The following is a 25,458-nucleotide window of genomic DNA, read 5'->3' as shown; positions in this document are numbered from 1 at the left end:
TTGAGAATCGGAGCCTATTTACAGAATGTGCCGTGGTACCAGAGTCTATTTACAGAATGTGCCGTGTTACCGGGCTAAACTAAGGATCTCGTAGAAGATCTTAACTCACAAGCCTATGGAATTGCCCTTTTTTAGGTAGGAGGTACAGTTCAAGTATTTTGCTGAAAAGGAAAAAAAAAATGGGTTTTGACCTTTTGACATTGTCTTTTTAGATGTTAAAAATCTTTGCTGAGTAGCACATAGAAAGAGTAGGTCTGCCCAAAAGGCACTTTGAACTCTCTGCTTACGAAGAGTAGTTATACTTCAAAATACTTGATAGGAAAAATATTATGACAAGAAAATTCTTGAAGCAAGGAGAGTCTACCACAACCATAAGAAACTCATTCCAGATCTTAACGACCTTTTTAAAGGAGCCTTTGCCTGAAGTTATTAGACGCACCCGTGGTAGATCAGCTCTTGTTCCTCTGTCCTCAGGGAGATGAGTATAAATGGAGAACCATCCCCTGTGATATGCACCAGAGACCTGGAGGCATTGCTAGGTTCCTCTTCAGGTTTCCATTTTTAGGAGCAAATAAACTCAAGGTCGTGGGCTCCGTGCTTGTCCTGCCTCCTCCGTGTTTGGCTGTCTGGGAAACTTTGCCGATTCCTAGAGCATGTCAGATGAGAAGTTATTAGGGCAACATTCTCATTCTTATGGACACAGTCTTTCCAAGTTTCTTTAACCAAAAGGACGTGCACACACACACACACACACACACACACACACACACACATTTTAGGGACATCCCCATCATGTAGATGACCCACAGTCAACTAAACTTCAAAATGCCCACAATGAAACCCACATTCCCAACCTCAGAACCTGTTCTCACTTGGTGAATCTCCCCATTCCCCACCGAAATTCCTGAACAAGAAACAAAGAAACATGGGGGAGGTTTTGAGTTCTCTGTCTTCTACAGTTTCGTTAACTCACTCAAATCCTAGTGATTTTATGTTCTAAGCACATTTCAACTCAGTCCATTTTCTACCATATGCTACTGACTCTTCCTTCCAACTCATTCTTTAAGTGCAGCCAAAGCACTTCTAGTGTACTATACATGTGTGTATGTGTGTGTGCGTGTGTGTATATGTGTGTGTGCATGAGTGTGTATGTGTGTACATGTGTGTGCATGTGTGTATATGTGTGTAAATGTGTGTATGCATGAGTGTGTATGTGTGTGTACATGTGTGTACATGTGTGTGTGCATGAGTGTGTATGTATGCATACAAGTGTATGTGTGTGTATATGTATGTGTGTATATGTGTGTGTGCATGTGTATGTGTGTGTATATGTGTGTGTATGTATGTGTATGTGTGTATATGTGTGTACATGTGTGTGTATATGTGTGTGTATGTGCATGTGTGTGTATGTGTGTGTATGTGTATACACACATGGGTGTAGAGGCCAGAGTCAACCCCAGTTGTCATTCTTTAGGAGGCATCCACCTTGTTTTTTTTATTTTTATTAAAAATTTTCTCATATAGACAGCCCGAACTGACCTACTCTGGTGATGGGATGGTCAAACACCCTAATTGTTGTGCTAGAAACCTCATCCAACTACTGAGGGATCTGGATGCAGAGATCCATGACTAGGCCCCGGGTGGATCTCTGGGAGTCCAATTAGCGAGAATGAGGAGGGTTTATATGAGCGAGAATTGTTGAGACCAAGGTTGGATAAAGCACAGGGACAAATAGCCAAATGAATGGAAACACATGAACTATGAACCAATGGCTGAGGGGTCCCCACTGGATCAGGCCCTCTGAATGGGTGAGACAGTTGATTGGCTTGATCTGTTTGGGAGGCATCCAGGCAGTGGGACCAGATCTTGTGCTCATTGCATGAGTTGGCTGTTTGAAACCTGGGGCCTATGCAGGATTGTTTGGCTCGGCCTGGGAGGAGGGGACTAGACCTACCTGGACTGAGTCTACCAGGTTGACCTCAGTCTGTGGGGAAGGCTTTGCCCTGGAGGAGATGGGAATGGGGGGGGGGTTTGGGGGGAAGGTGAGGGGGACGGGAGGGGGGAGAACAAGGGAATCTGTGGCTGATATGTAGAACTGAATTGTATTGCAAAATAAATTAAAATAAATTAAAAAAAATTTTCTCATATAATATATTTTGATTATATATTTTCCTCTCCTCAACCTCATCCCAGTTCCCTCTCACCCAGCTTCTTATTCTTTCTCCCTAAATAAAAAAGCGAGTAAAAGCAAAAAAAAAAAAAAAAGGAAAATCAAAAAAGACAAACTAAAAAAGAAAAGAGAAGAAATAAGACAAAAATACCCGAACAAAACCACAACTCAGTGTCTATGGTTCTCACATGACTCTGAATACTTCGGAGATGAGTTTGGCCCAGGCCTCGTGGTTAGACTTTGGTGGGAAAGAAACTATTCTGCAGAGATGCAGGCTGTCATAACCATACAAAGTCAGGGCAGACAGGCCAGACCTGTTCCAGACAGAAGTTCAAGTCCAACCCACCACAGTCTGCTCCACCGATGGGCAACACCAGAATGCATGCCGCTTTCCTTTCCCTTTAGGTTTTAGCATTCCCCCATGAGTGCATTCTTGGGTCATGTTCTTTGTTATTATTTATTATTGATAATTCTTATACGCACACTGTGTAAGAGATTTAAAAATGGAAATGTTTAGTAGTATCGGCTGACTCAGTTTGGGATGGGTTGGAAGGCAGGCATCGGTCACTTTGAAAATCTTCTGATGTGTAGTCAGAGCGGAGCCTCTGTCTGATACAGGTGTCAGAAGATGCCCCCCTCTTTGCTTAGTAATTGACTTACCAACTTTCGTTGTTCTCTTCCCACACAGACTTTATCTTTGTCCCAATCTCCCCGATCTCAGGAAATGGCATTTCTACCGAGACACATCTCTCAGATTAAAACTTGAGGCTCAGTTTTTCTCCGTTAGTTTTTCTTCCCCAACCAACCCCTCAAGTGCTGTTGCCTCACCTTTTCACGTTCTAATCCCCTTGCTTATTTTTCTGTAACTCCCGTGGCCTTTTCCTAACCCAGAGCATCTCCAGGCTTTATCTCATGACTTCCTACCAGGTAGCTGCTAGTCCAATTCCATATCAGATCCAAAAAGTTCCTAATTTCTAAGAATGGTCTTAGGTTTTAAAAATAGATTTAAACATTTAAAGAAGAATAGTTCATTCATCTTTATGAGATCTTAACATTGTTCTATATTTGTTTGGTAGACCTTTCACCTAAGTGAGTTGAATACATTTTTATTACATAGCACCTAGTTAAATATATTTTCATAAAATACAATTTCATTTAGATGTTCTCATAGTGGAAACATAACAATGTTTAATATTTTCATGCCTTCAATTTAGGGAAGTAAAAAATAAATATGAAGATTAAACCTGTTTAGATGGAGAGATGGCTCAGTGGTTAAGAGCTCTGGCTGCTCTTTCAGAGGATGCAGGTTCAATTCCCAGCACCCACATGGCAGCTCACAGCTGTCTGTAACTCCTGTTCCAGGGGATCCAATGCCCTCATACAGACATACCTGCAGGCAAAGCACCAATGTACATACTTCAAAAATTAAATTTATTATTTTATTTTACATGTATGAGTGTTTTACCTGAATATAAGTATCATGTGTATGTGGTGCCCACAGAGGTCAGAAGGGGATGTTGGATCCCCTGGAACTGGAGTTATGGATGGTTTGAACTACCATGTGAGTGCTGGGACATGAACCCAGGTCCTCTGCAAAAGCAACAAGTACTCTAAATGACTGAGCCCTCTCTCTAACCCCAAGAATCTGTAACATTGTGATAGACCTGCAAGGAGGATTTCCCCCTCAACCGAACTTCTCTGTATTCACATTTTACAAAATCTTCCTCCTGGGAGCCAGAAGTCGGCATTGTGAATAGTAGAGACTCTCCTTCAAAGTTTCTCTAGGGTATGAAGACAGCCGTCATCGATGTATCTGGACATAAGGAAGCACATTGAAAACATTAAACACCGTCTAAGCCTCTGCAAAATTTTACTTATGAATTAGCAGTCTTGCCCTCTACCCTTCATTACCAGGACAAACAGAGGAGCTATTTGGCCATATATTGTAGTAATAAAATCGAATCCCCTTAAGAGAAAGGTAAACAGCAGGGAAGCACTCGCCCATTATGTCTACTTGCACTGTTACTCTTAAGAGAAGCTGGGAGATGATCCCATTAACTCTCCATGATGTGGAATTTGGTCTCAAAAGTTCTCGAACACAACTGCTGTCGAATTTTGCCTCAATGGTTAAATTACTGTTAGGAGAAAAGGTCTGTCTCAGCTGTGGATCTGACCTGGGGTTTTCTCCCGCATGCATGACAAGACAGAGTTTGCAAAGAGGGGCACAGTCAGAGCTTCCACTGCAGGCCAGCAGCGTGGCAATGCCCATGTATGTCCTAGTGGTTGAAATAACGAAGTCCAGCAAGGTCAACTGCAGGAGCGTCAAAGGCTCACCAGACTGGGCAGCTTTCTGCCACGCTTTCTCTGGACAAGGGAATGGCTTCTGCAAGATCTAGTGGAGAGGGAGAGGGATGGGTGGAGGGAGAAGGGGGAGGGGGAGAGGAGGGGGAAAGGGAGGGAGAGGGTAAAGGGGAGGGGGAAGGGAGGAAGAGGGGCAGCCAAGGAGGACCCCTCTACAGAGCAAGTGTGTGTATGTGATCAGCCTACACTCACTATGGATGAAAATGCCACAGAAAACCTCTTAAGTTATATACTAATTAAAGATAAAATAATAAAATTAAAAATAAAATAACAAAACACAAAAAGACAAAATAATGTCCCGATAATCTTAATAGAAAAAATAGTAAAATAACAAATAACATTAAGTTTCTCTGTATAATTATATAATACATTGTATAACATATAATATGTAATAAATTATGTAAAATGTATTATATATAATATTATACATTACATTATATATAATATAATGCAAAATAAAACAGTAATGAAATAAAAGTAAAAAAAGAAGAAAACTGCCACCCACTCATGAGGGCTCAGGAACGAAACCCTTGACATCTTTCTCACCAGTGTGACAGACAAGGACAACCTGGGAACCAGCCTGGAGACTGTGTGTCAGGGGAATCCATGTCCACACTGACCTGGGTAGCTGCTCTCCAGAAATGCTGAGAGAAAGTCAGGACTTCCCAGAGGACATCTGCATCAGCATAGTTCAGCCTCCTTATGCACCCAGGGGCCAGTTCCTCTCTAGAGAGTCATTATTTTACTTCCTAGTTGTTTTAGGAAAGAAGCCAAACTTCACTGGTAAGCTGAAACCTTTTCTATACTCTGCTGCTGTTTCCTCCCTTCTCTTTGGATAACTACAACATACACTTGATGCTTGTTATTCTCATGAATACTTCTATTTTTGTTCCGTATCTGAATCTGTAGATGATACTCAGGTAGTCATTAAACATTTGTTATATTATACGCATCATTAGATTGCAGCTTGCTCATTTCCATTACCATATATATTTTTTTAAGTTCATTTGTTTGTTGGTTTTTTGAGACAGGATTTCTCTGTTTCTGGCTGTCCTGGAACTCACTCTGTAGACCAGGCTGGCCTTGAACTCAGAGGTCTGCTTTCCTCTGCCTCCTGAGTGCTGGGATTAAAGGCATGTGCCACCACACCCCACTTAAAATGTTGGTTTTTAAAATTAGATTTACTCATTTTACTTTATGTATGAGTGTTTTGCCTGTATGTACACCACTCTTGTGCCTGGTGCCTGCGAGGGTCAGAAGAGGGTATCAGATCCCCTGGATCTAGAGTTACAGATTGTTGTGAACCAATACGTGGGTGCTGGGAATTGAACCCAGGTCTTCTGCAAGAGCAACAAGTACTTTTCACAGATGAGCCAGCCCCCACAACCATGGTTTTGATTTTTGTTCATATCGACACAAACAGCTCTAGTTTATTCAACCCCCTGCATAGTGTTGTTATAGTAGGCATCAAGTCCAGAGGTCAGTTTTCTCGCTCATTTTTCCATTTATCAGCAGTCATGTGATATCCTACTCCTTATTTTCACCATTGAGGTTGCACTGGACATCTGTATCTTCTGTATATGTCCAAAACTCCAAAGTGCTAAGTATATGCCGAAGAGTCAAAAGGTCTTAGTTTTTCTATATTTTGTGTTATTACAGCACACTCTGAAAAGGAAGTTAGTTGAAACTTATTATTGAGCCTTTACAATATGCCAAGATAAGGTAAATAAGAGAGACAGCATTTCTACTGTTTGAGGTCTTCTATTTCATTTAGAGATGAGAACAGATTCAGAGATGAGAATACATTTAGAGGGCAAATTTAGAGGGGGGAAAACAAAAACTAGTAAGCTAACTTCAGAGAAGACTAAATGCTACAATAGTGAACAATGGCGTGTTTTCTGATTCCTGATCTTCCTTGGTTTTCCATTCCACGCAGGATTAAGTAGAACTCCTTCTCCCGTCTGTAAGACTCGGCACCATTAGCCCCCGCCTCTGCCTGTTATTTTCTGTACACTCTATCACCTTGGCCTTGAAATCTTTGGACTCAGTTATATTTTTTCCTGCTTCACCACTTTCTGATAGTTTTCTGGCTGCACAGAAAGTTCTTTTCACTTCTCTTTGCCTCTCTCATGCACCGCATCATTTCCCTCAGTGTCACTTAGCACGCTGGGTGATGATGCATGTATGATGATGCATCTGCCTGGCCTGCTAGCTTGCAAGGTTGTGACATGGACCTGCTGCTGCTGCTGCTCTCCACACCTCCTAGCCCACACCCTGACACAGAGATGTTCCTTAGTGACTTTGTATAAAATTAGCACAAACAAATGTGCTTCTCAGAGTTTGCCTGTGTGCTCACTTTGGTATTGGAAATGTCACCCACCCAGTCAGAGAGCCAACCTGTGTCAGTTACTTTATGGGCTGGTTGGTTTTTGTCAACATGACTCAGACCTAGAGGGAAAAGGGAATCTGAAGTGAGGAATGCCTCTGTGAAGACTGACCTGTAGGCACGCCTTGAAATTAAGGATCTGCTCCTAAATAACTACACTAGCAATAGCCCAGCAGCAAAGTGTATACTGAGGCTATGAGCTAACCTTGTTCAACTTTCACCCCATGCATCCAATGAAGAGCCACACATTTCCTTTGGATTTCAGGCTTCTTACAGCTCCCATGTGTCTGGGTGTTCTGTGTTGTTGGGTTGGTCGAAGAAAGAGGTCACTCCAAGATGATAATGCCTCTGTGGCAGCAGGAAGGTCCAGTCTCTGAACTGAACTGAACTGAACTGAACTGAACTGAACTCTAAGCAGCTGTACAAAGGCATATTTATTGATTTTTACACAAAGTTGTTTTTTGGGTAAAGTATTTTCTCATACCAAGGTTCATAATCTAATCTATATGTCTTTCTAAAGGAAAGCATCACATGCCCTCACGACTTTAGTCCTTATTGTCTACCATTTGCAGTACACAATAATCCAAGAGTCTCAGGTGTGCCAGAGGCGTCTTGTGACTAAAGTCTTGCAAAGGCTGCAATGCTCCTTCAGAAAAACAATTCTACAAATCATGGGAAACAATCACTGTTTTCCATGAAGATTCTTTACTGTTTTCCACAATGATTCTTCAAGGCCAAAGTACTTTTAGAAAACAACTATTCACTCTAATGATTGCCCTGGATACAATGGAAACTATTTATTCTAATGTTTGCCCTGGATACAGTGAAAGCTGTTCATGCTAATGTCTACCCCAGATACAGTGACTCTGCTAAATTCCCTCAATACCCATGGCTTTTAATTTACTGTTGACACTATTTGAAGAGTCCAGAATTGTAGCACGAATCTTAACAGGTCTTATTAATAAAATGAAACCTAAAGCCAGGTATTGGGGTGAATGCTGGAAGATTAGAGAAGCAGAACAAGCCACAGCCACCCTCCCTCGCCAATTCCTCAGCTGATCCTGTTTCCTCAGACTGGAAGCCTCTGAGTTCTCATCCAAATGGATCTCAGCTGAACTGCTGCTAAAAGCCGAAAAGCTTAACCAGCCAGTCCCTGCTTTTCACGCCTTATATACCTTTCTGCTTTCTGCCATCACTTCCTGGGATTAAAGGCTCACTTCACAGGATTAAAGGCCTGAGTTACCATGCTTGTTTGTTTCCAGTGTGGTTTTAAACTCACAGAGATCCGGATGGATCACTGCCTCCCAAGTGATAGGATTAAAGGCGTGTGCTACCACTGCCTAACCTCTATGTTTAGTATTGTGGCTCTTCTGTTCTCTGACCCCAGATAAGTTTATTAGAGTGCACAATATTTTGGGGAACACAGTACCACCACATATTATGGGCTTCTGATGGACTGATTGCTTCTCTCTCTCTCTCTCTCTCTCTCTCTCTCTCTCTCTCTCTCTCTCTCTCTCTCCCTCTCACTATGTGTGTATGTACGTGTTTGTGTGTGTTCATGCATATGCTCAGGGGTGCATGCCTGTCCCCGTGTGCATATGTAGAGGCCAGAGGACAATCTCAGCATCGGGTGTCTCTCCAGGGACCCACCTATCTCTGCCTCCCCAGCACTGGGATTCAGACACACCCATAGCTGTGCCTGGGTTTTTATGGCATGCTGGGGATCGAACCCATGTCTTTATGATTGTGTAGCAAGTGTTTCACCAAATGAGCCATCTCTCCAACTCCAGTTACTTAGTTTCCTTTTCCTAAATGGTATAATTCCTGCTGGCCATTTGACATGAATACCCCATGTTCTCAGTGCTATCTACCTTTCCCAAGGCATCATGTCAGGAAATGGTGATTCTATTTTGATTCATTCATGGTCATGCTAAATTTAATTAAATTAGATGGAGTCTGCCAGATCTACTCATTGTAGAGCACATGTTATCATTATCATTAACACATATTTTAGGGTGGCCTTTGAAGACCATGTAAATGCCCTGCTTAACATCCTTCACCTAATGGTTTTAGCAGTTGTTGATGACCCTTGCTTATAACCATTGTTTTACTGGTAGTTGACAGAAGATATCACATAACTTAATTATTTATCCTACATTTTTTAGCTGGCATTCTTTTTATACCCACCCACCCCCCATTCTTTTTTGGAACTTCTTTGAAATATCAGAATGGATCCATAGATGTTTTTCTAGAATAATTTAAATCCAAAATAAAGTAATTTTTCCTTGAATGTTTCAATATTTTTTTACATATTTGCTGCAATGCTTTCTCACACAATATTTTATATCCAGTTATCATTGTGAAATAACGTATTTTGTTAAGTAGAACACAATGCAGTTCCCTTAGGACACCAATCCCTTTCCCTTTCATTAGCCTGGCTCACAATTGTGGTGATAATTTCTCATTTATTTTCCATTGGTGGTTTAAACACAAAATCAAATCCATTTATTGAGAATAAAAGCGGGGGTCAGGAAGGCATTTCCCAGCGACATGGAAACGCACCTTTCTCCCCCTTCCCGCACCTCCTCGCCCTTGCAATGAACGCTTCCTCTGGCTTATTTTTAGGACCGAAGATTCAATGATGAGATCGACAAGCTCACTGGATACAAGACAAAATCACTATTGTGCATGCCCATCCGGAGCAGCGATGGTGAGATTATCGGTGTGGCCCAAGCAATAAACAAGATTCCTGAGGGTGCTCCATTTTCGGAAGACGACGAAAAAGTAAGACCTCAGGCCTCGCATGACTTGTACTTTCCATTTTGCTCACTGATTGCTTCTCTCACTGAAAGGATGGGAATTATATGAATAGTTCTTCGATTAGCCTATTCACAGATCAAAGAGCTTTTCCTCTGCTGTACAAGATGTAACGGGAGGCTTTTTTAGCATTTCATAGAATGTGGTATAATTGAAAATAATCACTCCACGTTTTTTAAAGCCTGCTTTTCATTACAAGTCACAGTAGTACTCTTGCTATTGCCCGGTCTTTATTTTCCTTGTAAGTAAGCCTTTTAATTGTGAACAGCACCATGACTACACATGACCCAAGGGAGGGCAGAGAATATGGGAAGATTCAAACACTCAGCATTTTCTCCTGCCATTCTACAACTATAACAGAGAGTTGTTTTCTTACTTCCTATATAAAAGCCTCAATAAAATGAGTGTTATTTAATTGTTATTGTAAATCACTAGGAAAGGGAGCATCATTTTTAAAGTTTCTGAAGAACAAATGGCTTTGGTAGAAGTGACAAGCTTCTTGTTCTAGAACTTTAAGTTCCTCTACTAATAGTTTACTGCAAGCCTTGCTGAGGAAGGCTCTTCAGGGAGCAGAGGTTCTGGCTTGAGGCAGTTGCCTTCCTACTGAATAGACTCTGGTAGAAGGGAAAGCAAATCTCCTGTCAGTTTGTTTCTGTTTGATGACTGCTCTGTTGCTATTTGATTGAAAACTTTATCGTTTAACCTTCTGGATGAGGCTCTGCTGTTTGCCAGTGCTAATTGTTAATATTGCACAAATGCAAACGTGCCGGTCCAGAAGGCCAGCATGAAATACGGTTATAGGAAAACGGGAAGATTTCTCAATGAAGTGAGTCCTTCACTGAGGTCATTCCTGCAGTGAAAGCGAAAGAAGTCAAATCCTGGTAAAAGTTGGTAAGCTCACAGAGCCTTACAGAACCTCGGATGACTTCTCATCAATTCTGTGTAGGAAGCACATGGGTTGGGGTCATAGGAGGTAGATGGGCAAACCCCACATCTTTTGTGCCATCCAGGAGCTACCCAAGGTGGGAGACAGCAAGATGTTCTAGAGCATGCTGACTGTAGGGGAGAGAGCAGCTCCAAAGGGCCTTCTTGGAAGAGATACCATTTCATCTCTGAGTCGAGAATAGGTTTCAACTGACAGACCCAAGAGAGACAGAAAAAGCATTTGGAAGCCAGTTTGCAACAAATGGTGCTGAATTCAAAGACTTGTGGCTGTCCAATGCCCAGAAAAAGTGATGTTGAGGGTTCAGCCCTAAAGAAGACGTATATCATCCCTTCTAAGGCTCAGGGAACCTTGTGGAATAGGGGCAGGAAGAATGTAATAGCTAGAAGATAGGGAGGAGAGTTATGAAATGTTTTAGGCAGGACACAGCCACTGTAATAATGAACTCATGGCAGCTAGTTACTTGCACTTGGCCTGCTGAAGACTGGCCTTGTAAGCATGGGTAGAGACGAGCTTGTAACGCCTACCCCGAACTCTTGCCTGGCTGGATTCTTCCAGAGGAAAAGTCATTGTTTTCAGTTGTGTTATCCACTGTTAAGCCCAGCAGGCTCCAACAGACAGCTCTAAATCCATGGTGATATAAACTCTCAATCCATGGTGACACCAATAGTCCTGGTTAAACTCGATGAATCAGAAAATGAAACAAATAGATATAAATATGAGAAAGAGATTTGTAGGGAAAATTGAGGAGTAGATGGGCAGGATGTACATAAAAGAGAGTGAGAGTAAATAGGATGCATTATAAACTTGTATGAAATTACAAAAAATTAATTAATAATAAAACCCATAGAAATGTAGTGTAGACCACTTTAGTCAGTATAACACATGTTCATGGAATGTCTAGGCAAAAAATCTGTTAGAAAGATTTTACCTTTTACTTACGTGTACTTCTGTGTGTTTGTGTGGGACTATGTTATGTGCGTGCAGGTGCCTGCAGAGACCAGAAGAGGTCATTGGATCTCCTGCAGCTGGAGTTACAGGTGGTTGTGAGGTGTCAGATGTGGATGCTGTGGGCCAAACTGGGGTTCTCTGCAAAAGCAGTACGAGCTTTTAAATGCTAAACTATCTCTCCAGTCCCCACAAAGATTCATTTTAATTTTTTTTAAACCATAGATGGCAAAATCCTGAGCTAATATGTCTCCTTTCCAAGTTTAGATATGATTTGGGGTTTGTGCCTTTTAGAATGCAACAACTTATAAGCCCCATGGTCCGCCCTCTGCTCTGCCTCCTTCACTGAGCGATCCCATTGTACAACCATATCTTTCATTGATTCATTGTGTTATGATTGCTTTATGGACTCCCCCTGGCGGATTTTACTTACAAGACAGGGCTCCATCAAGCTCCAAATGATTTAAAGGAAGGTTTGCACCAGGTTTTGTACCTTTCCTGAATAGCATCAATATTTAACTCTATTGAAGACCAGGCTTTAGTGGAGCCCAGCTTGGCTAATGACAAGTAGGCACCTTTGGAAAGCTAGAGCATCTCCCTCAGCTCCCTTACCTGTCAGTGTGGTATCTCCCACTATGTGGTGTGAGAATTAAATAAGATCATAGTAACAAATTCTCTGTAAAATGTAAGATACTGGGCAAGTGTAAGCTATGACTGCTACATCTAACATTTCCTCTGAGTTTAAACTTTTCTTTTGTGCCTGTCTGTCCCTGATTCTCAGACAGATTATCTCATAGAGTCAATCCATTTTCTTGTTCCCAAATCTATGATTTTCTCTTCTAAAATTGTTTCATGTGCCCACAGTCTCATTTTATCCTCCAGTATGTTTGAAAAACTCACATAGTATTTTCACTGCGTTGGAGTTTTACCAGTCAGGGCAGGTGGCATATGTTCATCCAAGTGACACAGTTATAAAATACTTTATGTCCACAATTTCTAGCCTGGGTTGGTTTCTTCTTGCAAAGATTGTATGTATTGTGCATCCAATAGACATGGGTAGGATGAAAGTAGAAAATAAATTCTAGAAATGCTTGATGGAAAAGGATACAATTTTGCTGCCTCTGCCAAAGGCGGAAGGACAATGGAGCTTTTACAGCTGCCCAAGTGATATTTACATTGAAATTATTTCCTCCAGGTCTTGGGTAACACTCATGTCAAAGGGCCAGATGGGGGATTCCATGAAGGGACACAGGGACACTGGCTGGAAGAGTGACTCACAGGGGTCCCCATGGAAGACCCCCGGCACACGGACAGCACAGGCTCCGGCAGGGCTCAGTGGAAAGCTATGTTTGTGTAACTGTCTCTAAGTTTCTAGTCACTGGAACCTCCGGGTTGCCAAGTTTGTAGAGGTGACAGGAGGAACGTGCAGCCAGAGGGAACAGAAGCTCGGCCCTTCCTCAAGCCGCCTCCTCTGTAAGCTGGCTGCTCTTGAGCTGCATATTCTGTGATGAGTCTGTAACACACAAGGAGAGATGCCATATACAAACAGGAAAAAACCAGATTGTTCATGACAACATGCATCGGACCCACCCTCGTCAGTGGCCAGCCTGGGGGCTGCCACCGAGCTGAGTAGTCAAGCTCTGCTCAGCGTCTATCACAGCATTCCTCATCCTGGCTTTTGCCAACTCAGGGCCAATAAGAAGCTCCCTGAGCTATTATCTAAGGCCAAGGTGTTTTGCATGATCTGTCCTTTGGTACCCTCATGCCAAAACTTCAAATCAAGGCATATTTAACTCTCTTCCTGTTTTCACCATAGAAAATGCTGATCCTGCCCCTTTGAGTCTGTCAAATGCAAGTGGTGGTGGCTGACTTCCTTGGAGCATGATCTCAGTAGATTGCCCATTCGTTTTCATTAGACCAAAGTTTTGATTAATACAGTCTATATGCCAGATCATATGACAAACAGTCTGTCACTGTGGTTTCATTATGAGTTCATGGTTTTCTTGTACCACTGTTAATGACTATACTGTTTTTTATTTCAGTCTTTAAGATTATTTTTATGCTAGTTTGTATTCTACTTCTTACTTTATTTTTGAGACAAGGTCTCACTATGTAGCCTTCGCTGGCCTGAAGTTGCTATATTGACCAGGCTGGCCTCAAACTTATGGCGAGCCTCCTGCATCTGCCTCTTGGAAGGCTGAACTTAACAAGTGTGCCACCTTGAACAGCCTCACATTCTCTACATATAATTTAAACATGAATTTCCACATGTGAATGTCTTCTGTATTTTTCCATTTGGAGTGATTATAAAGTTTTCTAATTTTCTTTTTTTCTACATAATCTTGTTTCTCTGTCTTTAATTTGGGGTGTTTCTAGATGTAAACTAATTCAGTCATGGTATATTCACTACATATGTATATGTGTATATCATATTGCATAATATGATTCATATGTCTTGATGTCTTCAAGTTTTTGGAGACTGTAAGTTACATGTGTGTGTGAGCAAGTTGAATACAGGAGTCTTGCACAGATTTCCTTTTGCTTTCCTATCATTTCCTTGTGGTGTACTCCAAAGACTGAAATTTACTGTGTTAAAAGGCAAGCCAAGTCTGTGCTATCAGAAGCTTTCAAAAACTCTGAGCTCATTTACAGTGGTGTCAGTATTGGACAAGCCCATGGTCTCAGGGCCCTGCTGACTTTGATCAGTTCACATTTAAAATCCAAAGTAAGTTTCCCTTGCTCTTCCAGACAGGGCAACCTCCTTTCACGTTCAGGGGGAACATAAGGTCCATCAGCAGGTTGGAAAGATGTCTCAGATGTTAAGAGTGAGCACTGCTCTTGCACAGGATCTGAGTTCAGTTCCTAGCATCCACATGGTGGCTCACACCCGCCTGTAACTTCAGCTCCAGGGAATCTGACGCCGCCCTCTTCTGGCCTCTATGGGTACCGCATGTTTAAAAATAAAAATCTTAAAAACAAACAAACTAAAAAACAAACACAAGCCCTTTGAGGTCCAGATGCAACTGTAATTTCTGGGTTTCCCACAGACAAAAAAGGGAACAGAAGGAAGACTTGTGAGTACTGGTAGGAGTTTCTGGGGTCAGAATGCCTCCATGACGGACTCAAGCATTTGCTCTTTAGCTGAATGAGCCTAGACACCTTACCTGGTCACTCTGAGCCTCACAACTTTCCTCACAGGGTTGCTGGGAGGAGTGAAACAAGTAATAGACAGTAAGTGTGCAGAGTGACCCTCATCAGTGGACACGCCATAGCTGCCTTGCTATCTTTCAGGCACATAGTGGTAAATTTATTGTGCAATTAGCATAATATTACTTTTTGCCCCCTTATCTTAAAATTGCATTTTTTAAGATTTCAAGTTATATATGGCACAATGTTAAAACACTTTGATGTATGAAAGCTGGCAAATATTTTGGGGTACATAAAATATTAAATGTATTCTATCCATTTAGAGATATTCATATACTTAATGTCACAGTGAATAGGAATGCATTTTGTTCCTTGATAGCTCCATGCCTGTGACTCAGTGACTGTGTGGTGTCATGCAATAATTGTTGGAGGAACTTGGAAAGGTCATTGGTTCTTCCTCTGGTGCTTGTCTTCATCTGGTACAGGGATCGTCACCTGACAGATGGCCATCCAGCCCTGTACTAAAGCTTTCCTTTCAGTGACTTTAATGATATCATGCTCTTTAAAAGTCTTGGATAATTAGCAAGAATTTAATTTGCAGCAGTGAGAGTTTTTGTGAATTCCAGTCTCCCGTATGCATATATTAATCATTTCAGCCACACACTGGCAAATTACTAGTTAGGTAATTTGTGCTGGAGGTGCACATAAAGGCAGGCCGTGTAGAAGGGATGATTGGAATTTTCTGGTTCAATTCATGGGTTCTAAGCAAATGCTCCTGTTTTCCAGGATCTGTATAAGCTGTCTGATTTAGGTAGTATGACTGGAGTCTTCATGTCCAATTAACTTATCACTTCATTATTCAAAGGGAGGCATTACTTTTGCAGAATAAAATTATGAGTGGGATAAAAACAAATCTTGGTGATCTATTAAGACATTTGGGCTCACCAGCAGGACACCTAGGAAATGGCAGTGAGCGTAGGCTCTTAGCCATCCTTTCAGGCTATGCATGCTTTGGAAGTCAAGGTGTCACCTCCTGTCCCTTTGAATAAAGCAGAACATGTCTGGTGCAGCTGCTTTCCAATGGTAGATGTGTACCAGTCACAGCCTGAGGTTCCACTCTGATTGCTGTTAGGCAGTTTCTTAGCCCATGGTCACTTCCTCTCAGCTCATAATTCAGAGCCTTCAGCTCTCCTGATACGTTCATCATGCTGACATCCTTTGGAACTGGGATGCTGCCAACAGAGCTCAGCTGCTGGGGACTGGCCATGTTCCAGAACTTGTTACTGGTAGTGCTACCCTGCCAACTGGCATTGAGGAGGGTGCCCGGATGGCTCTAACGAGTCTCTGTAGAGGCTTGAGTTTGCTATGAGACATAAGCATGAGACTCACAGACAGATAATGGGGAGGATTTCATAAGCCCTTGGCCTTATACTTCAAAACTCTTTCTGCTTGTGAGGATGATATTTAGCAGCTATGCAATATCAAAGGTACAAGAGATATCAGGTTCATTGTGTTGAGGAGGGGGATGTTGAATTCATTATACCTAAGAAGTGACAGGTTGGTGGTCTCAGACAAATACAATTCACTCAGGCTACTAACGTGGGAGTTGGCTAGCATATGATTGATTTCTCTTTAATTTGAAGATCTTTAGACATGGCTGCAAGGTGCAGTTCCACCATGACAGCCAACTCCCAAACAACTAGTCACTTTAATAAGGCAACTTACTGAGAACAAAGGTAGACGGATTTCTTCTTCATCTTCTGAATAGTTTTCTATCAAAGGACGTTATGTAAAAGACCTTTTCAAACACTGAGTTTTACAAACCGTGGATCTAGAGCAGTGCTTCTCAGCCCTCCTAGCGTTGGAACCCTTAACTCCAGTTCCTCATGCTGCGGTGTACCCGAACCATACAGTGATTTCTGTTGCTCCTTCATAGCTGTCATTTTGCTACTGTTATGAAATGTAATGTAAATATCCGTGTTTTCCAGTGGTCTTAGGCAACCCCCGTGAAAAGGTCATTTGACCCCCCAAAGGGTTGAGAACTACTGATCTATAAGGACACATTTTAACACCTCAGCCAGGAGAGTTTACTGTTTTCTGCTAATATTCCATTGCTTTTAAGATGCTTAAACACCAAAGGAGCGAGCAGCACATTAACTGATTGTGAGAAATGCCCTCTGCATATTCATCCATTATTTTCACTTTTTTTATATCCCAGCTAAGCTTTTAAAACATGTTGCCATAAAATTATGATTAAATATTAGTGTTCAGCAAAAGAGGGCTCAAATGTCCCGGCAGATGGCTTGTGACTTCAAGTTGTATTTGATCAATAAGATCTTAGTCCAGGGAAAATTTTGGATCAAATCCCATAACTTGCTAACATTTTGTCTACATTTAAACCGTGATCTACTTATGACACTCTTTGCATTTCAATGGTGACTGCCCAGGGTCCAGATAGTCGCTGTCAGACCAGCATTCATCCATGATCCATGCATTCACTGGATGGTATCTGATCAAGAGTTTCAGAAATAATCAAGATTTGCAAGAAAGTTATTTCCAAACACATTCCTGTCAGAACTCAGGGTTAACTTTGGATTTCTCTTCCTGTTGGAGAAATACTGATGTGGCTCCTGCCTATGCTCTCCGTCTCTTCCTTAGGCAGAATCTACCTCTGAGGAAGAAAACAAGTGTACCTTTAAAAAAAAAGAAAAAAGAAAGAAAGGAAGGAAGGGAGGAAGGAAGGAAGGAAGGAAGGAAGGAAGGAAGAAAGAAAGAAAGAAAGAAAGAAAGAAAGAAAGAAAGAAAGAAAGAAAGAAAGAAAGAAAGGAGAAAGCAAGTGTTCCCATCAGAGTGCAGCTTAGGGGCTAATACTCAATGAAGACTGCAATACTCTGCCATTCTGTTGTGATGTCCTGGGTCCCTGAGGCCCTAACTTTGCTCATGCTCTCAGCGAACTACAGGGTACCCTGGTCTCCACTTGGCTTTCAAAGCTTGAGTCAAATTCCATCATTAGACCTCAGTAAGTCTAGTCAAAAGCATTCTGGTTTGTCCTTCATCATGGTCCTTAATATTTTACATTTTAGCTCCCTCCCGCCCCGCCCGAGGTAGCCCCAGATGATTGCAGTTGAGTTTTGACGAACAATTTGTTAAAAGATATAAATGATCAAATATTCAAAGAAAAGTTTTTTTAAAAATCAATACTATGGTTAGACAAAATGGATGTGTCTACATGGTGTAGGCTATACTCTGGAGGCTGGGTATCCAGGTAGACTGACAGCCATGTGGAGAATATCCTGCCATCCTCTGATGGCTAATGTGAGTGTATCTGTAATCTACATAAAGATGGAAGAGGAGAACCAGATCTGTAAAGGTGGGACCTCCACATGCAAGCTGTGGCATGCACATGCCCACAATCATGTACACATGATAATAATAAGTAAAATCTAGAAAACTCAAAATTCAACTCAACCTGTTTCCTTTTCCCTTTATTCCAGGAGCTCACTTAAAGCGTGTCTCTCTAGACCACCTAATATACCAAGTTTTCTTTATTTTTTAATGCTTTATTTTAATTTTTGTGTATGGTTTGTGTCTGTCTGTATGTGTGTGTGCACCCTTAGAGGCTAGAAAATGACATTGGAGTTCCTGGAGCTGGAGTTTGGGTAGTTGTGAGCTTCCCAGTGTGGGTGCTGGGAACCGAACGCCAATCCTCTGTAAGAGTGGAACGTGTTCCTAACCGCTGAGCAGTCTCTCTCCAGCCCTGAGCTTGCTTTATTGACCACTGAGCTTTATTGACCTCCAGACGTAAGCTTGCTTGATTTCTGTGTCCATCCCAAGCATCCTTGTGCTGTTTTCCTATGAATATCAAGTTCTAACCACAATGTTAGTTATGATCACTCAGGTGGAGGAAATGAAGAATCTGGTTGGTCACAACCTCACATGGCTGGGCTGTCCATTCTATAGGGTTAAATAGGCAAGGTTATGGCAGATCTGGCCATCTCATACTAGGGGACTAATAAATCCACAGCTCTTAATGGCTTCCAGGATATGAAATAGTCAAGCTCTGTCTTAGAGCACAAAACAACAGACATGGTCCCAGACTTGTGCACAGCTTAGACAAGAAAGAATGTTCTACAATTGCAATTAGAAATAAATAAGAGCTCATTGGCAGGAAGAATTGTTGTTAAGGAACCAGAGCAGGTGCTGTGGATTATTTCCTGGAGATATCAAATCGAGGCAGCCAACTGTCATTGAATTACTAGCTTAGTGCTATTGTCTGAATAAACACAAGGCTGCTTCTTCGGGTCTTAGAATGCTGAAATTCTTGAATTTCTACTGGTCTTCCACCTCTTTTCCCCCTGGAGACAAGGGCTTCCTATGTACTTCCAGTATGGCCTGGAATCAATTTTGGAAAACTCAAATCATTTTTTTACTATAAGTGGAATTTAGCAGAAATCAAGTACATTTAGCTGTCTTTGAATTGCATATCTCATTTCAATGTTTACCTTTTATGATAAGGTCATTTTCTAAGTATAAAAATCATATAAATTTATTGTAGAAAGTTTGAAAAGTACCAAAAAGCAAAATTTATATCACCCATAAACTTCTTTCAGAAAATCTATTGCTTTTGTTCTTGATGAATTTCCCTGTCTTTATTTATTACAGCTTATAAAAATGCTCCAAAATTTGTAGTTTATAGTATATAGAGTATTTTAATCATATTTTAAGCAATTCTTCAAGTGTCTGATTTAAATGGTTACATCATTTTCTACTGTATAATTATACAAGTTTATTTAATCTTTTTCTTTCTTAGCATTTAGGTTATTTTCAAAGTCATATTATTATAAAATTACTATTAACCTCTTAACAAATAAATAAAACTTGGACTTTACCTTAGATTAGCTATTGGGCTATTGAAGTGATGCCTCATAGCTCAGAAATGAACCGATTCCTGCAGTTCAATGTGATTCAAACTAACTGTTAGGATTACTGGGTCAAGAAGTTGGACATTAATTTAAAAATAACTTTATTGAGATATAATGCACATACCATATAACTTATCCACCTACAATTTAATGGCTGTTAGTTTATTTATAGTTTTGTAACTATTAACACATATTTTCAAGGCATTTTACTCCGCATACCCTGTACCCATTAGCAAATCACTTCCCACTTTCACCAAGATTTCCTAGTATTACATCCAGTCATTGTCCTTCTGTTTCTATGGTCTTGGGTATTCTTGGATAGCTCCTATAAACAGAACCATACAGTATGGAATCTTTGGTAGCTAACTTCTTTTACTTACATAATGTTTTAAGAGTCATCTGAGCTGTAGAATATTTTAGTGCTTTATTTCTTTCTTTGGCTGATCATATTTCATTATATGGATATACTACATTTATTTACTCATTCATCAGTTAGTGAATATTTAGATTATTTTCTCTTTTTTATTATTATGAATTATGCTATAATAAGCATACAAGTTTTTATGAAGGTGATTTTATTTCTCTTAGCTATATTCCTAGAATTGGAATTACTGGGTTTTATGCTAAAAATCTGTTCAGTATTTGAGAAACTATTGGGTTGTTTTTGCAAAACAGCCACACCATTTTACGTGTTCACCAGCACCGTGTGATGGTTCTGTTCCTCTTCATCCTTACCAGTACTCTCTGTCTTCTCCATTGCAGACACCCCAGTGGGTAGGCAGTAGCTTTTCACAGTGCTTTTGTGCTGATGGTGTAGAACATCTCATGTGCTTATTGTAGAAACACTTTTCTTTGGCTTTCATAAATTTCATCTGTCCTATCTTCAGAAACTTGTGTTAATTTATAAAGCCAATATATCTGCATATAGTTTATAAAGCCACTAAAGCTACATATCAACTCACTCAGCTCTTATCTTCAATACTGCAACTTTTAAAAGTTACAATTTCTTTACTCTATTTCTCTCCTTTCTCCCTCCCTCCCTCCCTCCCTCCTTCCCTCCCTTCCTTCTTTCCTTCTGACAGTGTCTCATGCAGCCTAGACTGGTCTTGAACTCCTTGTGCAGCTGAAGATGACTTTGAACCTAGTTCTTGCTGCCTCCACCTTCCACATGATGGGGTTACAGGCATGCACCACCATGCCCAGCTTATGCCTTTCTAATTTCATTTTGTTTCCATTCCTTTGATTTGTTCCATATATGCATGAGTTATACAAGAAATTAACCAACCATTGCTCGGAAAACAAGCCTATCATGATGCACATGGACCTATGCAACCTCTAGAATATGTGGATTAGCTACTAGGTTCAGCAAAGTGTCTGCCAAGAAATTTGAATTGAGTGGAAATGGGCTATTTTCCTTTATGCTTGCTGATTTATTTATTTATTTATTTAGATAGTTAGTTCGTTAGTTATTTTGGTTTTTCGAGACAGGGTTTCTCTGTGTAGTTTTGCGCCTTTCCTGGAACTTGCTTTGTAGACCAGGCTGGCCTCGAACTCACAGAGATCCGCCTGCCTCTGCCTCCCAGGTGCTGGGATTAAAGGCGTGCACCACCACCGCCCGGCACTTGCTGATTTATTTTATTGAAAGCAGATCTTAGATGAAATTCTGTACAGATGAAGACACTTAAAGAAAAATCTGCTTTCAAGTTAGGGCAAATAGTTAACCCACTCTTCACAAAGCACCTGGAAGTCACATCTCTCTGTTTAGGTGATTTAAGAGTCTCTCACAGCATCCCAGAAGGAGGATCTGGTTCTGGTTGTGGGCATCAGGTAGATGTGTCCTTTAATCTGAGACAGGATGGACAACCTCAACTATGCAACTTGTTACAGCTTTACAACTTTTAGTATGGAGGAGCGTTCTAGTATTTTCTAAGTGACACATGATCTTAAATGTCACTGATGGCAGTTAACAGAGGAGTTAATACCTTATATTTATTTATATTTGTGCTTTTTAATGTGCTGCTGCTAAACTTACTGAGAAAACACACTTCTCCAAGCAACAAAGCCTCATGCTTTTGAAGGCAGATAGAGACCTCTGGGCCAATGTCATAGCCACATTTGGGGCATGTCTTTCTGAAGACCTCTGGAATATAAATTTGGTTTTTTTTAAATTTTAACTTTATTATTTTATGTGTATGGGTATTTTGCCTGCACATATGTATGCACGCCACATGCATACTTGGTGCCTGTGGAAGCCAGAAGAGTGGATCAGAGCCCCTGGAACTGGAGTTACAGGTTACAGACAGTTGTCAACTACTACGTTAGTGCTAGGAATCGAACCCAGATCCTCTGGAAGAATAGTCAATGCTTTTAACCACTGAGCCATTCTCCAGTCCTTCTGGAGCACCCACTGTTGCTAAGGCAACTATCTGCCCAGGCCCCTCCACACACAAACACAGCACTGCACGTTGTCTTCGCCAAGAACTGAATGCAAATTATAAGCATCTCCACAGCATGCAGTATTCCTCAGTGTTTGCTTTCTTCTTAAATGAGAAAATAATGGGAAGGTTTATAAAATATCTCTTCTGTGATAGGTGCTTTGCACATGTGACCTCACTTGTCTTCACAACAGCCCTTGTGTGTTCATTACTACCCAGACTTGATGAATGTGAAAACTGAATGTGATTGGGTTTGAGTGTGCAGAGGTCACCTCACCTATATTTCAGAGCCAGGACAAGTGTCACCTGCCTGTCTTGGCATGGGACATGGGGACATTTACTGCATTTTCATTAATTTCTTGTTGTCTCTCCTTCAAGGACTTGGAAACCAGAGCTTTCCCTGTACCTGATACATATGTATAAGTAGGTAACTAAAATGGGCGAGTGTGTGTGTTTAATAACTAGGGAGTGGAGAGCACGTGACTAAGGAAAATATAACTTCTAAATGGTTTTGCTGTCATTTCAGCCTTTCATAAATACTTGTGACTGAGCTTGAGCTTTGTGTGTGCGAGGAAAATTGGAAAGCTTGGGCCTGGGGAAATGGTTCAGTCTGTGAGGGGCCTGCTGTGCAAGCACGAGGGCCTGAGCTGGGGTTCCCAGACCCTACGTGAAAGCCAGCGCTGGAGAGGGGGAGGGGCGTGCAGACAGGTTAGTCTGCCTAGTCCAACTGACGCGCTCTGGATTCAGTGAGAGACCCTGCCTCAGAAAAATAAGGTAGAGAGCTATCAACAGAGACACCCAGTGCTGATCCCCGCACACATACACACACCTGCGCACATCCACACAAATACTTCCTTAAAATGCCCCCGCCACACACACACACACACACACACACACACACACACACACACACACACACAAACTATCAGACTGGAGCTGGGAATCATTAAGGTATAATGATGTCATACATATATAACCATGAGGTAAATAACTTCTTTATCATTTTGTACCATTTCTTGTTTTCAATGACAAAACATTTTTTGATGTATATTTTTTTCTCCTAACCTACTTCTAGCTTTTCTTTGTGGAAAAAAAAAAGTTCTACTTAAAAATCAGAATTTTCATAGTGCTCTGTTGTGGCCCCCAGCAGAGTGAGGTATTTCATGTAAATCACCCAGTAGACAATTAGGGATTCCCCCATCCCATGTTTAGTTAAATTATGGAGTGCACTATTTAAATGAAGCTACATTATATTTCTTATTGGAGAATTTAAAATGGAATATGAACTAAATTTATGATATAGTTGTAATTTCTATTTCTAACAATCTATCCATTTAAAACGCATACTTGGATATTTTTCCTTTTCTTCTTTTTGGTATTCGAGGTAGAAATGAAGCCATTGCTTTTTATAATTTTCAATTATATTTTTTATGTCTCCCTGGTCTGCCTGGGGTAATATCCTGGCTAGATATGATTGTAGGCTACTTTATGGGCAGATTCTGATCTGCTTGTCAATCAACAAAGGAGCTTTTTTTCTCTCCTTAAATTGGGCACACTCCATTAAGAAAGGCGGAAGTGTCAAATGTGAGCACCCCATGCTCCCGAAGCAGGCAGTGAGGTCCCCCACGGGAGGCCCAAGCTGGAGTGGGAGCGTGCTAAGAGAGGGCAGAAGTAATGAAGAGCTTTGAAAAATGAGGTTATGTAAGTTAGAGCTGCCCAGAGACGCTGTGAAGGTCTATTACACACAGTTCTTGAAAGGGGGCTTACATAAAACTGGAAGGAGTAATGAAATTACCACTGGAGAGAGTTTTAAACGATGTGAGAAAGACCTGACACCATCGGTTCACTGGGCCTTGACTTCATTCATCCTTAGGGCATATGTGGTGTTTTGGAAGGACTTTGTCCAGAGGATGCAGAAAGTAACTACAGGAACTCGGTACCTTGTTGTCTGGGATGTCGCCCAGTGGTTAACAGTGCAGCACCCTGGAAGATCTCCACTGTCGGTGCTTCAATACTTGAGTTATTTGGTTTTCAAAGAGTCTCCTCTTCCCCCTTCCTCTTCCTCTTGCTCCTCTTTATCCATCTATCATCATCATCATCATCATCATCATCATCATCATCATCATCATCACCACAATTAGCATCATCAGGTTTGCAAAGCTTTTGGTACTGGCTTGGACTTCGTCGTTATTTTTCAGGGGTCCTGGTAGTTTAGTGTAACAGACGTTTGCTTTAGGTATTCTGTTCCACTTTCTAGTTCTAAACCAGAATGAGGGATCCAGAGAAAAGCCTCGGTTGTTCTCTATAATCCCGAGGGCAGACAGCCACAGTTCTCACATGGTCCCGCGGTGTCCCTTGCTTCTTTTCTGAAGTTGACTCTAACTGTCCGCAAACTCTTCACTTAGCAAAGCTGGGGAGACGGCCCGATGCATAAAGTGCTTGCATGTTGCAAGCATGAGGATCTGAGTCTGGATCCCCAGCATGCAGGTAAAACCTTGGCATATCTTAATGTGTAGATCCAGGACTTGGGGTGGGGGTGGAGACAAGCAGATCCTAGGGCCTCATTGGCCAGCCAAAATGGCAAGTTCCAGGTTCTGTGAGAAACACTTTTTCAAAAAATAAGGTGGAGAGTAAAGAGGAAGATATTTGCTGTAGACCTCTGGCCTCCATATACGCATGGGTGAATGAACCCACACATACATGCTCTGTCTCTGTCTCTGTCTCTGTCTCTGTCTGTCTCTCTCTCTCCTTCTCTCCCCACTTAGCATTTGGTATGATGCCACCAGAACTTTCTAGAACACATGGTGGGAGTCTAGTGCTTTTTCTTGGCCAACGTTTCTTCTCAGGATCCAGAGTGCCCACGGCATCAAGCTTTGGTCCCGGTGTTGTGGCATATTGCCATGCAGGCTTCCACAGTTTGGATCTTTGAAGAACCATCTGTCTGAAAACAACAGATGACAAACTTTGGGTCTACAACACAGATTTCTTCAGTAAAACACAAATGCTTCCTACTTTCCTACTCTCTCGTCTTCAAAGTGTTGCTGAGGGCAGATTACACACAAATCACCCAGTCAAGCAGGGGTTATTCTTCATGATCAGACACAGAGCAGTAAGTCACCCTCCTTGAAGCTCTATCTGCACCAAGGCTAGCATATAAAACCCTGTTCTATTTGTGCTAGAAATACAAGGTTACAGCCCCCTCCCCCAGAAGAAGATTATTCTTGGGGAAAAAAAATCTTTGGAAAAATACTCTTTGACCTTCATGCCTCAGTGATGTACAATGTTTATAAGAAACTGGACCTGACTCTAAAGGCAGGGAGTTCACCCCA

The 25,458-nt window shown here is 41.4% G+C and overlaps 1 protein-coding gene across 3 annotated transcripts in view; it reads left to right on the top strand.

The window, feature by feature from the left end:
- Pde11a (phosphodiesterase 11A) overlaps positions 1-25,458 on the top strand; it is a 351,064-nt gene that overhangs the window by 37,107 nt on the left and 288,499 nt on the right. For all 3 annotated transcript variants that reach the window (XR_008215103.1, XM_052724559.1, XM_052724560.1), the window contains exon 2: positions 9,543-9,701. Coding sequence is in view for 2 of the 3 variants with exons in the window: in XM_052724559.1 (XP_052580519.1) it covers positions 9,543-9,701 (159 nt within the window). In the remaining variant the exon portion in view is untranslated. The remainder of the gene's footprint in view (positions 1-9,542; positions 9,702-25,458) is intronic.

The sequence above is a fragment of the Peromyscus californicus genome, unplaced genomic scaffold, assembly GCF_007827085.1.
Source record: "Peromyscus californicus insignis strain IS unplaced genomic scaffold, ASM782708v3 Scaffold_7__1_contigs__length_154581171, whole genome shotgun sequence".
NCBI lineage: Eukaryota > Metazoa > Chordata > Mammalia > Rodentia > Cricetidae > Peromyscus > Peromyscus californicus.
Note: the sequence above shows the minus strand (reverse complement) of the source record. Positions and strands in the feature narration are given on the sequence as shown.